At 40.4% G+C, this 12,500-nt stretch overlaps 1 protein-coding gene across 1 annotated transcript in view; it reads left to right on the plus strand.

Moving 5' to 3' along the window:
* Nucleotides 1-4,104, plus strand: part of obst-A (obstructor-A) — a 6,732-nt gene extending 2,628 nt beyond the window's left edge. The window contains exons 2-5 of the mRNA XM_076209771.1: nt 513-719; nt 2,005-2,208; nt 2,668-2,881; nt 3,060-4,104. Coding sequence (XP_076065886.1) covers nt 513-719; nt 2,005-2,208; nt 2,668-2,881; nt 3,060-3,096 — 662 coding nt within the window. The 3' untranslated portion in view covers nt 3,097-4,104. The remainder of the gene's footprint in view (nt 1-512; nt 720-2,004; nt 2,209-2,667; nt 2,882-3,059) is intronic.
* The last annotated feature ends 8,396 nt before the right edge of the window (nt 4,105-12,500 follow it).

The following is a 12,500-nucleotide window of genomic DNA, read 5'->3' on the forward strand; positions in this document are numbered from 1 at the left end:
GCCCATTAAGACGATTTCGTCATCCCTTGAAGACTTTATTATGGTTAAATCAAGACAACTTTATTCAGATTCGGGGAATGAAAGTTGTGTAGATGATGTCTGGACCAAGAAGAGCGTGAAAGTGGACGAGTGATGAAGGAAGAGAGAGAGAGAGAGAAAAAAAAAAAAAGGACAAGAGAGACGAAACGTTTTGTGTAAAATTGTCATACGCAGTTCAAAATATGAACTTTTCCACCCATAAAATCTAAGATATGTATATTTTTTTTGTAAAAAAAAAAAACTTTCATTCTGCAAAATTCAAAATATTGAAACAATTTTCTATGAAACTTCATAATGGTGACAGAAACTATTTCATCCTATCAACTTCAAAATACTTAAAAACTATCTTAATATGGCAAAATTCAAAAGAAGATTCCATTCCGCGGTTTTCAAAATACCGACACATCTCTTCATTCTGCAAAAAACTCAAAATATATTAACATGACTTCTCTTTTCATCCTGCAAACTTTCAGGCAGTGTTTCTGCTCAGCAATTCTCATGCCCCGACGATGGATACTACATGGACCCTGTCCAGTGTGACAAGTACTACGATTGCTACCGAGGCACGTCCGTCGAGAAACTCTGCCCTGATGGTCTCGTCTTTGACAACTCCCAGTCCCCCAGAGTAGGCCAGTGCACCTACCCCTTCCTCGTGGAGTGCCCACCTAACTACACTCTCCGTAAGTACTCCCTTTTCACTCATCTTTACATATTTTTTCTATACACTCAAAGAAAAAAACAACAGCAACCACTTTTTTCTCTTAGGGGATAAAACAGAATGGAGATTTTCTATTCTTTAGAGCACCAGTAGTGAGAACTGTCAGTACAGGCTGAGTAGGTACACTAGGTGATGTAAGAGGCATATCCTTTGGTGAGATTTCTTATATTGAGAAGACAGATAGTAACATACATAGACACATGCACGCACACACATATATATATGTATATGAGTATATTCGTCGTAGGAAAACTCAGAATGATGGCGGTGGTATTCTATTCTCTTAAGTTTGGGCTACATGCTTTCATCAGAGAAAAAGACAGTTAGACATATATCTCGCCTTATATACTCATATGCTCCAAGGATTTTGTCTCTCTGGTTGTCTTGAGCGGCCCACATCGTGATTCACGCTTGCACGGAGGTGATTACTGAGGGAGTTGGAAGAAAAAACAAAGAAAACAGTAGAAGCAATGCACATCAGCACGGGAGACTCCACGGAAGGATTCGTCAACCTAGCCAAGACAACCGGGAAAGCAGAAACAAAACAAACAAAGAAAATAAAACGTGCAAGCGCGGATCATGGTGCGGACTGTCCGAGACAACTGTCTGAACTGTCTAGACAACCAGCGAGACATAATCCACGGAGCATGTCTGTCATTTTCTCCGAAGAAGGCTTATAGCCGAAATGTAAGAGATCAATGTACCTCTGTCATCATTTTGAGTTTTCCTACGACAAATACACTCAAATTACCGACTTTACTATTAATTATATATATATATATATATATATATATATATATATATATATATATATATATATATATATATATATATGCATATATATATTCCTTTTCGGGAATTAGGTTGACTCCAAGTTAGAGTCCTTTTGTAGCTCCTATTACTCAGTCAGTAAGGGAATGGTTTGGTATCCGGCTAGGCCTCGGTTCGATTACCGAGGGAACTGTCGGGATATATATAACAACATGGGTATTGTCAATATATTATCGACAATATCTGTATTGTTACTGCTCGTACTACTAACAGTGGTATAATTTCAGGTACTAATACCATTCTCAAACCCAGTCATTGTCAATTGAATTACTTAGAGGAAACAAACACTGAGACTACAAAAGTCCCTTGATTAGGCAGAAGTCATTCTTCAGTTCCCAATAGGTTCTTTTCTCTAAATGGATGTTTCTTTTTGTTCAATTTCTCTAATTGCGAATTACGACCCTCCCCTCCATCAGAGCCTGCACAGCCCACTGCTGCCTGCCCCCGCCAGAACGGTATCTTCCAGCACGAAGATATTCACAACTGCAGGTCCTACTACGAGTGTGCTAATGGTATCGATACGGAATACGCCTGCCCCAGCGGCCTAGTCTTCGATGAGTACTCCGGAACCTGTGTCTGGGAAAGGTCCGGACTCAGAGCTGAATGCCACCAAACACGCGGTAAGTGTCCTGGGCAAAGGCAAACCTCTGGGTTTGGTATTAACTAAGGTTCTGGAGAACTGGGGTATTGTTCATCCAGCCTGCTCTCAAATTTGCTTAAGGTTAGAGTGCTTTCTTCAACTCTTAGATAAAATCCTTTGTCGATAAGTTTTGATGTCTTTTGATATATTCAGTGATTGGAAAAATCAGACCAACTTCATAAGTTCTTTATTGTATTTAGTGTTCTTGAAGTCTGCTTTCTTTTCAAGATCATAATTGAAAGAGAATATACAAAAGTTGTTGAAGTGAAAAAAGAACCATGAGGTGTTTATCTTAGAGGCTCAGTGTACTTACACGCCGAGAAAAACCTGCCAGCTGCTAGAGTTTGGACGAAATAAACTAGAAGCATCTATCCATGTCGCTTCCTACTTCCCTTCCTTTTGGAGCCCATATTGTTATCAACTTTGATTTTTTCCTCAGTGACCCTCTCCGACGGCTTCAAGTGCCCAGATGTAAACCAGGTCGCTACTAACGGACACGAGACTTTCCACGAACTTCACCCTAAGCTGGATGACTGCAGAAGCTTCTACATCTGCTTTGGTGGAGAAACGCCAAGGGAAGGCGGTTGCCCAGAGGGACAAGTCTTCAACGACCTGAGTCTCGTTTGCGATTCCCCCCTAAATGTTCCCGGATGGTAAGTGAGAGATTTCTTTTTTTTTTCATTTCATAACTGTGCTTATCTATTCCTCGTTTTGTTTTCTTACATTCCTATACAGTTACTTTTTTAAAATTTGCCTTTCCTATGCGTCGTTTTTTTCCCTTCCGATTCTGTTTCCAAGCTCGTGTGTCTAATGTCTTAATATTCTTTACAGCGAGAACTATTACGGTGATGGGAACGATCTCATCTAGATCCCTCGACTAGGTGAAGCAGAGGAGTCTATACTAAGTTAAGATATCAGCGAAAATGGGTCAAAACAAATGCAGGTCACGTCACTCTGGAAAAAAAAAATAAGACTATGACGTTGTGAGGAGTGGTATATTGAACCAAACAACTGTCGCACCTTCTGACGGCATACTTTTTTTTTATCTAGCTGATCTGGTTTTGTTTGGACTTTGCCTGGCATGAATACAACGTAAAAAGACGCTCTAGACTACATCAAATCAGTTTTCACAAGTTACAGCATTGCCAGGCTTGTCTGAGTTTCCAGATTAGGATTTTTGCAGATCATTGTTCAAACATTCACAGAAGAATTTCATTAATTCAGTAAGGGGTCATCCTAACATATGTACTTTAATATCATTTCACTGACTGATATATCCCAGTCTTTTTCATATATTATCCCCAAAATGTCAATTAATGTAGGGCATCAGTCACGTACTGATTCATTAAAAATGTATGTATAGTTTTTGGTAATGTTTCCCATGTTACCATGAAAATCTTTCCTGCCCTATTCACATAACTTAATTATTTAAAAAAATTATACGGATTATTACTTCTGATAATACTCAAACATGTATAAAAGATCATTCATTAAATAATTGGTATCTATCTGGCATTTTGTCAAGCTAGAAAGGCTAATTTTTATGAGAGAAGTGGCAAACGGATTATCTAATTTACCGTGACTGGATGGCTTTTTCTTCAGAGCCTTCCAATCAAGGGCAATGGTCTAAGCTCACTTTCTCATCTGAACTTACTCACAAATGTATAGATTTCTTCTCGTTTTGAGAATATCTCCACACAGAAATGTGTGTGCATGTATGCATATGGTTGCACACAAGCACACACACACACACTCGCACGCGCAACACATACACACATCTATCTTACGTTCAATAAATACCCAGTTGTTGAACGCTTTGCATCATTATACTGTGCCTTGTAAATTTAAGAAGTTAATAAACTTTGGTAATAAACTTTCCATTTGTTTTACAAGACCTGCAACTTACATTTGAATCATTGATAACGCGACCTACTTGGCGCGAAAATAAGCAATGCAACTCAGAGCAATAACAACGAAGTAAAAAGAGGATGACGAGCTCAAAAAACATTTTAAGTCAAACTCTTCCGTCGAAGGTGGTTTCTATCACGTACACAGAATCGTTAGGCCGCTGCCAGAATAAAGGAAACAAATCTAATTTGGACTTCCAGCAGAGGATCTTATCTAATCAAAGAGGTGACCTCTGACCCAAAAGGAGTTATTGTTATTCCAAACGCCTTTCTGTTTACACATACTCTACAGGTATTTATGGATATCGCCAGGCTATTTCATGTTTTTACATTCATCCCACCGCTGCCACCACTTTAATGCTAACTCCTCTCTGGTTTTATTTGATTCCCATCTTCCCTTTCCCGTTCTGACACTACGATCCTTTTCTGCTTTTTATTCAGTAACTTGGTATGTGCCCACTATTGTTTGCATAATTTGTCGTACAAATCTATGGCGACGATACTACTGGTTAGAAAGTAAAAGTGCTAAGTCATTGCTGACTTCTGGGACGAACAAGTTCGAGCTCTTTGGACTTTTGGAATATTTGGTCATTACCAGAACCAACATACAGAACCGGTTGAAGTACAGCTGTTTGAGAAAGTAGCGAGAGTGGTTTTTCCGGGCCTGGGTAGGAAAGGTGAACCGACCGAGATGGTAGAGACAATGAAAGTAGACACAGTAAGCTGAAGGTGGTCAATGGAAGGGAAATCTGAATCCAAGATTTTCTAAAATCGTATGATTTAAGGTCTGAATAAGAACAGGTTAGTTAAATTTAGAAAGGAAACTGACGATATGGCGTCCTCAGGGTACAAGGCTGTCGACTGACTCAGTTTGTTTGCTCAAGTGGGGATCGTATGTATCTCTTTATGACGTCATGTCGTAAGTCTTTCTGTCGAATTAAAATGAACACTCAATTAGGCTTTGTTTTCAAGTTTCTTCCGCAAATTAACAAGTTTTTGTTGGTGTAGAAATAGATTTCAAAGTTAATCATGTAGCATAGAATTGTAACTAAGTACTGCTGTACTCGCCTAGTTTGAAGAAATTCAAGGTATGGAATACCAAGACTGTGGCAAGTTTTACGATCTTAAAAAAATCTAGTGAGTCAAAACAGAATAAAGAAACTTTGGGTCCAGGTGGTGAGAGTAGGGACAGAATAGAAGAAAACAGAGGTTCACACCTGCCCGTTTTAGTTCAGGTCACCAGCCAGTTCAACATCAACATAGACCTGGTCTGGAAAGGGACGTCCTATGGCCCACAGAGAATAGAGTAAATCACCTTACGTTGCTCAACATTGACACAGTACAGACAGAAATACGAAGCGTTTTCTTTGAGTAAATTGAGGTCCAACCAGGTGGCCGCTGCCGGATACCCGTGGCCGTGGGCTTCAAGCAAGAACCGAAGCTTCTGACTGACTGAGCAAACTATTTTGATCTCTTCCGTCCTGCGATCAAATTTACTCTGACTGACACCAGGCGATTCTATTCATATATGGGGAGGAAACATCGAGAATGAAGAAGAGACTAGCGAAGAAGAGGAGGATGAGGATGAGGACGTGGAAAGGGAGAGGAAGAGAAGGTTCCTAAGTAATCTTATTAGAGGACGAAGATTAGGTCGAGGCGGTGGAGATAAAGGTGGAGGAATTAGGGTTAGGTTAGGTTGGTGGAGGTGGAGAGGGTAGAGAAGGTGGCGGTGGAGGCTGTAGAGGAGGAGCTCGAGGAGAGGGTGGAGGAGAAGGTAGAGGAGATAGGAGAAGGATCATGGCGGTTGAAGAACGAGTAAGTATGGAGAAGGAATGGAAGCAGGATGTACAAGTTGAGTGAGGTCTGAGAGGGGAAGGAAAGCAAGTGGGAAGGAGAGATGGGAAAGAATGAGGAGGGGATGAAAGAGGAAAGGTGAAGATGAGGAGGAGAGAGGATAAGGATGAGGAAAAAAGATAATAAAAAAAGAATAGATAAACGAACAAAACAAGCATAGAAAAGGAGAAATAGATTAACTGATGGATTGGCAAACGAAGAGATAAACATGTAATAAAGAAACTAAACGAGTAGATAAACAGAGATATATAAATGAATAAAAGTTCCTAGATATGATGTTCCATAACACAAGATCCCTTCAATATTGAATAAAAGAGGCTGGAGTCAACTAAAAGCTACACCTTGAGATTTGTGAACCCATTTGCAAACCTTTGTGGACAGTTAGGAAACCTATAGTTACTTAGAGGATCCCCAGACACTGGGGCTTGGTGGGTAGTGATAGCTCTGGACCTCAGTTATCAAACACCACTTTCAGCAGAAATGTCGCTAAGGGCGATTCCGAAAAGATAAAGGCATTGGTATTGGTATGTAGGGGAGAGTCAGTGGTATGGAGGTCGAAGGTGGGAGTAGGGAGGGAGACTGTAGGAGAAAGGAAGTAGGGAAGGAGGGTAGAAAGGAAATGGTGAAGGAAGTGAGAATGTGGAGTCGGGGGTGGACAAGGCAATAGAGAAGGAGGAGGAGGCGGGAAAGAGGAAAGAGTTGGTGGCGGAGGACTAGGAGGTGGCGGAGAAGAAGGAAGCGGCGTGACGAATGGAGAGAGACACCTTGAGGGTAAACCTTGATGTTCGCCCTTCAGTCTCGAAGCAGGAGGTTGGACGTCACCCGAGGGCAAACTGCAGCAGCAACAGCAGCAGCTGCAGCAACAACACAAGGTCCGGGGTTCTTCCTTGCGTTGGGAGATTTCCACTGTGTCGATGTGTAGCGGACGGGGCCCGCATCAAACCTGGTAAATTTTTCCTCGGTCACCCCGAGTTCGTTTGATTAGAAAAGATCTTGATAATAATATTTCGTATTTACGTTGCAGGTTTCCTAACGCACATAAAGTAGTGCGTTTTTTTTTCAAAATGATTAGTTTAGTATTCTTTATCTCATTATTCTATTCTCTTATTTTTTTTTTTTTTTGCATAATCCAACGAAAAAATACAGAGCCCGAAGTCGAAGTCACTCATAGTCAAACGAACCCACAACAGGCACGGCCACAGTGGAGAGGTGAACGCACAAAACGGAAGTGAACATTCTTGATGTGAAAGAAAATTCTTTTTCGGACGAGAGGAATCCGACACATTTCGTTCAGCCTCAATGCTGCGGTGCAAAACCGTCCCATCCCCTGAGGGGTATCACAACCAATTTGCCTCACCATGGCATGGGTATGATTGCTTATATGGTGAGAGGTACATGTTGAGTTTTTGGATGTGAAATGATGCCTGTAGTTGAGTCTAGTCTGGCCTGAAGCCAACGTAATAAGCTCGACCTTCTTGAATATCAAAGCCTCACTTATGCTCGCAGGGTCAATGTTCGTCTTGCTGTATTGTTCTGCGGCGATACTGGTTTAAAATCCCGGCTGCCGTCAGTCAATGTTAACTATAAAAAAAACTCCCATTATGAAAGCATCAAAATAGGTTGTCATGGTAACATAAAGATAAAACGAATAGTTATCGTAGAAAAAAAAATAAGAGGATTTAAACTAAACTAGACATCAAATCGGAGAGAGTAAAAGAGCATAAGAATGAAGGAGACTACAAGAGACCATAAGGCCTACACTAAGCAGTTCCATGTTCATTACCACCTGTCATCCCCATCCATAAAGCTGCCTATACTCAAACGGGATCTCGAATACTTCCTCTGTAGCTCGACCATCAGCCAATGATGGAAGACGATTCGAATGCACCCAGAGTCCTCAGTATGGCCGTGTGGTCTTGAATCCTAAGCTTTGAATCCGCACTTGAGTCTTCTACGTACTGAAAGATTGGATCCGGTGAGCAAAGACTGACCTTTGAAACCGGTCACATCCGACAACATTTTTGATAAGATGATTACAAAGGATTACAAAGGCGGAGCATGCCGACAGGAGACCTTTTGGTCCATATCTAGATGAGCGAGGTGTTTCACAGTAGGTGCACTGGTGATTTCAGTCGGCTAAGGTGAAACTTAGAATATATATATATATATATATATATATATATATGTGTGTGTGTGTGTGTGTGTGTGTATACATGTATGTATATGAGACTTTTAGACCCACTGTCGGAGAATGAGATAAGATGGACAGAAAATATGTATATTTCGACCACTATCTGTGATCCTCTTATTATATAAAACAAAAATCCCTCGCTAGGTTAAGGCAAACGGGTCATAGGATTAACATTTGTTGGGGAGGGGAAAGTAAAGTTAACAGTGTATCAGAGGAACCTGATCGACTGCGGTACAAGGGTGAGCAAGTGTGTGGAGGGGAGTGTGGAAGAGATGGATGAAGATTTTGCCTGTAAGTTCCACTCAAGTAGCGGTTGTTACCAGGAGCCTGTACCACAACGATAAAGACGAAAGAACTGGAAATATGAGTTACGGAAAAGGTGTTTCGTGTACGCGAGACCGGGAGGAAAGTTCAACGTTAACGGTCCTCTGCAGGTTTGGTCTATCCCCATGGAAAACGGTACATTCTTTATACTTCGACAGCTGAAAAACGGTACTTCCTTTATACCCCAACAGCTGAAAAACGGTACTTCTTTTATATCTCAAAAGCTGGCTTCATCCTATTCGATAAGTTTATCATCTGGTGAAAGGTACATGTACGGTTTAGCGTGATGGAATGACGTCTGGAAGCAGTGTGATTAGCTCAGTCGTGCCAAACAGATGGTATCTCTAAACCTCAGATGTTTTCTACCGTAGAAAGGGATTGTTGGGAAGTCGTACGGGTAGGGATTAGGAACAGTGGGGCCCCAAGGTAATAAAAGAAGACTATAGAATAGTAGTGAATGGTAATCAATTCTATTCTCTTTGTTCTCTGTTCTTTGTTCGTGCTCTTGGGCGAGACGGTGAGAGCCAAATGAGGAAATGAACGTGAGATAAAGGAATTATCACGATGGGATATTTTTTCTCTCACATTCTGACTCCAGCCTCCATTTGAGTAACTAGAATATGACTTCGTTTACGGAAATCTAGATTTCTCTGAGAACATTTCAACAGTATGTCTAACATTCGTATATTTTTACAACCTCTTAGTTCATTATTCAGCTTTGGTATGTATGATGGAAAGACAATTCATTATTTGGAGATTTGAAAAATTAAATATTGTAACCAAAGTCGTTTTTTTACTCAAACGAACTCTCAACAATCGACGCTGGCGAAGTCGCGTGGAGGCCCAGAACGGCTTTAGACCAGAAGTCTTCTACTCGTTGTACATTAAGGTTTACGATAATGAGACCACGATAAGGTTAAGGAAGGAGGCTTAGAAAAGGGGTTGGGAAAAGGCTACTCAAAAAAACAGGTGGAGGGTATAGGGTGAGAACAAGAAAACCACAGGAAAACAGTAGAAGCTTAATCCAGAAACGACGCTAAGGGTGACGGAACGGAGTTCCTTCAGGGTGAGGTAGAGAAATGTCGGTAAAGGGAGCAAAGAGAAAGGGTGTAAGGTGAGACTGGGATGGGTGAAAGTGTGTAAGGTTAGGCTGGGATGGGTGAAAGTGAAAGTAATGAGGGAGGGTCTATGGCAGAAGCTATCGACCTGGTGTCTTGGGCAAGACCCACAGAGGTCTCAGAAAGGGTTTACAGATCGAGAATCATCAGAAGGAACGTAATGGATGCCAGGCAGTTCCATTCAGCGTTGAAATATCCGCCAGGAAGTTAAGGAACAGCATTACATAACCTGAGGAGATAACACCAGAGGCTGGGGACCATTAGTTTATATCTTATTATACTATATTATACCTACATATATATATATATATATATATATATATATATATGTATATATATATATATATGTATATATATATATATATATACATATACATATATATATATATATATATATATATGTATATGTATATATATATATATATATATATATATATATATATATATAAATATATATATATATATATATATATATTGGTCATTCTCAGTGCTGAAGGTGTGGGAGAACATAAATAAAAAAAATGAGGAATATAATACAGAGATTAGTATAAGAGAAAGTTGGGGATGTTTGGTCGTTATTGCACCTAATATATAACAGTGATACCACACGTATGGTGTAATTCCCCATCTCTTTTCTGTGGACCAGTGGAGGGGGAGTGTGTGTGTGTGTGTGTGTGTGTGTGTGTGTGTGTGAGAGAGAGAAAGAGAGAGAGAGAGAGAGAGAGAAGTAAAGAAAGAGAGAGGTAAAGAGAGAGGTATAGAAAGAGAGAAAAAGAGAAAGAGAGAGGGAGAGGCAGAGAAAGAAAGAGAAAGAGAAGGAGACACGTAGAGAAAAAGAGGTAGAGAAAGAGAGAGAAAGAGAGAAAGAGAAAGAAAGAAAGAAAGAGAGAGAGAGAGAGAGAGAGAGAGAGAGAGAGAGAGAGAGAGAGAGAGAGAGAGAGAGAGAGAGAGAGAAAGAGAGAGAGAGAGAGAAAGAGGTGCGTAGGTGCCCGGGTACATACTCATGACCTTGCTGCGCCTTTTGCATAACAGCTAGGGTGCGAGTTGCCTCCTCAGAGAGAGAGAGAGAGAGAGAGAGAGGGCGAAGGGGAGAAAGGTCACCCAAACGAAGGTTCCGAGAAGGAGTTCCTCTCCAGGAGGGGGTGGTAGAGGTGGCTGTGGGGCTCGCAAGCGGGATGGGAGAAGTCCCGCCTACTTCATGACAAATCTTCACCGTGAGTAAGAAGGAAGTGCAAAATTTTTCACAAAGGATTACAAAGGAGGAGCATACCGGCAGGAGACCTTTTGGTCCATAGCTAGATCGGATGCGAAAAGATTATAATGATAAATAAACAAATAAAAAATTATAACACCAATAATGATAATAAACAAGATAAATAAATGTATAGGTACAGTTGAATAATAAACAAACAGGAAAATAGTAAATAATAATAGATTGACAGATGAATAATAATAAATGAAAATAAAGCAAATAATAATAAACAAACAGACAAATAATAACAAACACACGTCTTAGTTTTGTTTTTGGTTAACGCTTGGCGATTTTTACTTAGATGAGGAAAGGACTTCTTATCAAACAGGACAAGGAATCGTATGAAGAATCTTCTTCCCACAGCATGGAACTGATTAGCAATTTCCCCACAAGTTCCCGGGTGAAGAATACTGATCCACTGTATTTCAATAATGCTCTGTTTTCTGTTGTTTTCCTTCAATCCTAACCTAACCTACAATGTAATGTTTCCAGATCCTTTCATATGCGTTGTCAGCTCCTCAATCCCAGAACTCAGAGAAGTTGATGTTAGTAATCAGTTCACCCCTTCCGTTCCGAGTGGCATTGTTATTGTCGTCCGGCTATTTCATTAAATTTTGATGCAGCTTCCTTTGGTAACCAAGGATCTAAAGGTAATATTGATGTCTGCGTCAACAGGAATGTTGGTGAAAAAGAAGTCGGCGTCAAGTGACGACAAAATCAACTGACACTACTTAGACAGAAGTCTTCAGACTCTTAATGGGAGTTTATCTATTTATTCTTACTTATTCTATCTATTTACTTATTCATTTCACCTATTCATTTATTCTTTATTTTTCTATTATGACGCACAGGCCATGGGAGAGTCCGCTGCAGAGCAAAAGATTTAATCTTATCGCGGTGAGTCTATCCACAGCTTCTCGCGACTTGCACGCTTATGATGGTGACAATTAGGCGATTTTCTTCGGTTGAGGGAAAACCTCTGAGCAAAGGGAACATTAAACATTTAGCTTTAAGAAAATAGGCAAGGATTGGTTTACTAATAGGGTGGTAAACGAATGGATTAGACTTAGTAACCATGTAGTGAGCGCTGAAACTATTATTTGTTTTAAGAAACTGTTAGACAACTTTATGGATGGGGATGACAGGTGGTAATGGACATTGGAACTGCCTAGTGTAGGCCTTATGGACTCTTGCAGTCTCCTTCATTCTAATGTTCTTATGACAGCTTACGTACCACAGCGGAAATTGGATTGGCTTCTCCTTCGTTCCTTGGGCGTTGCTCGGGTCACACTTAGAATCCAACACGTCACTCCCATTTTCCTTTGACATAACGACCAAACAGTATTTAATAATGACCTCCTAATGATGTTAAATAACAACTCCCCCGAACAGTGTTGATTAATAACCCCGTATGGTGTTATATAATGACCCCCCAAATAGCGTTGAATGGTGACCCCTATGATAGATAATAACTCCCAAATAGTGTTAAATAATGACCCCCGTATGGTGTTATATAATGACTCCCCAAATAGCGTTGGATGATGACCCCTGTGATAAATAATGACTCCCAAATAGTGTTGAATAATGCCCCCGTATGATGTTAAATAACGACCCCAAAATAGTGTC

Source organism: Oratosquilla oratoria, chromosome 26, assembly GCF_046742065.1.
Source record: "Oratosquilla oratoria isolate Oo_2021 chromosome 26, ASM4674206v1, whole genome shotgun sequence".
NCBI classification, from domain to species: Eukaryota; Metazoa; Arthropoda; class Malacostraca; order Stomatopoda; family Squillidae; genus Oratosquilla; species Oratosquilla oratoria.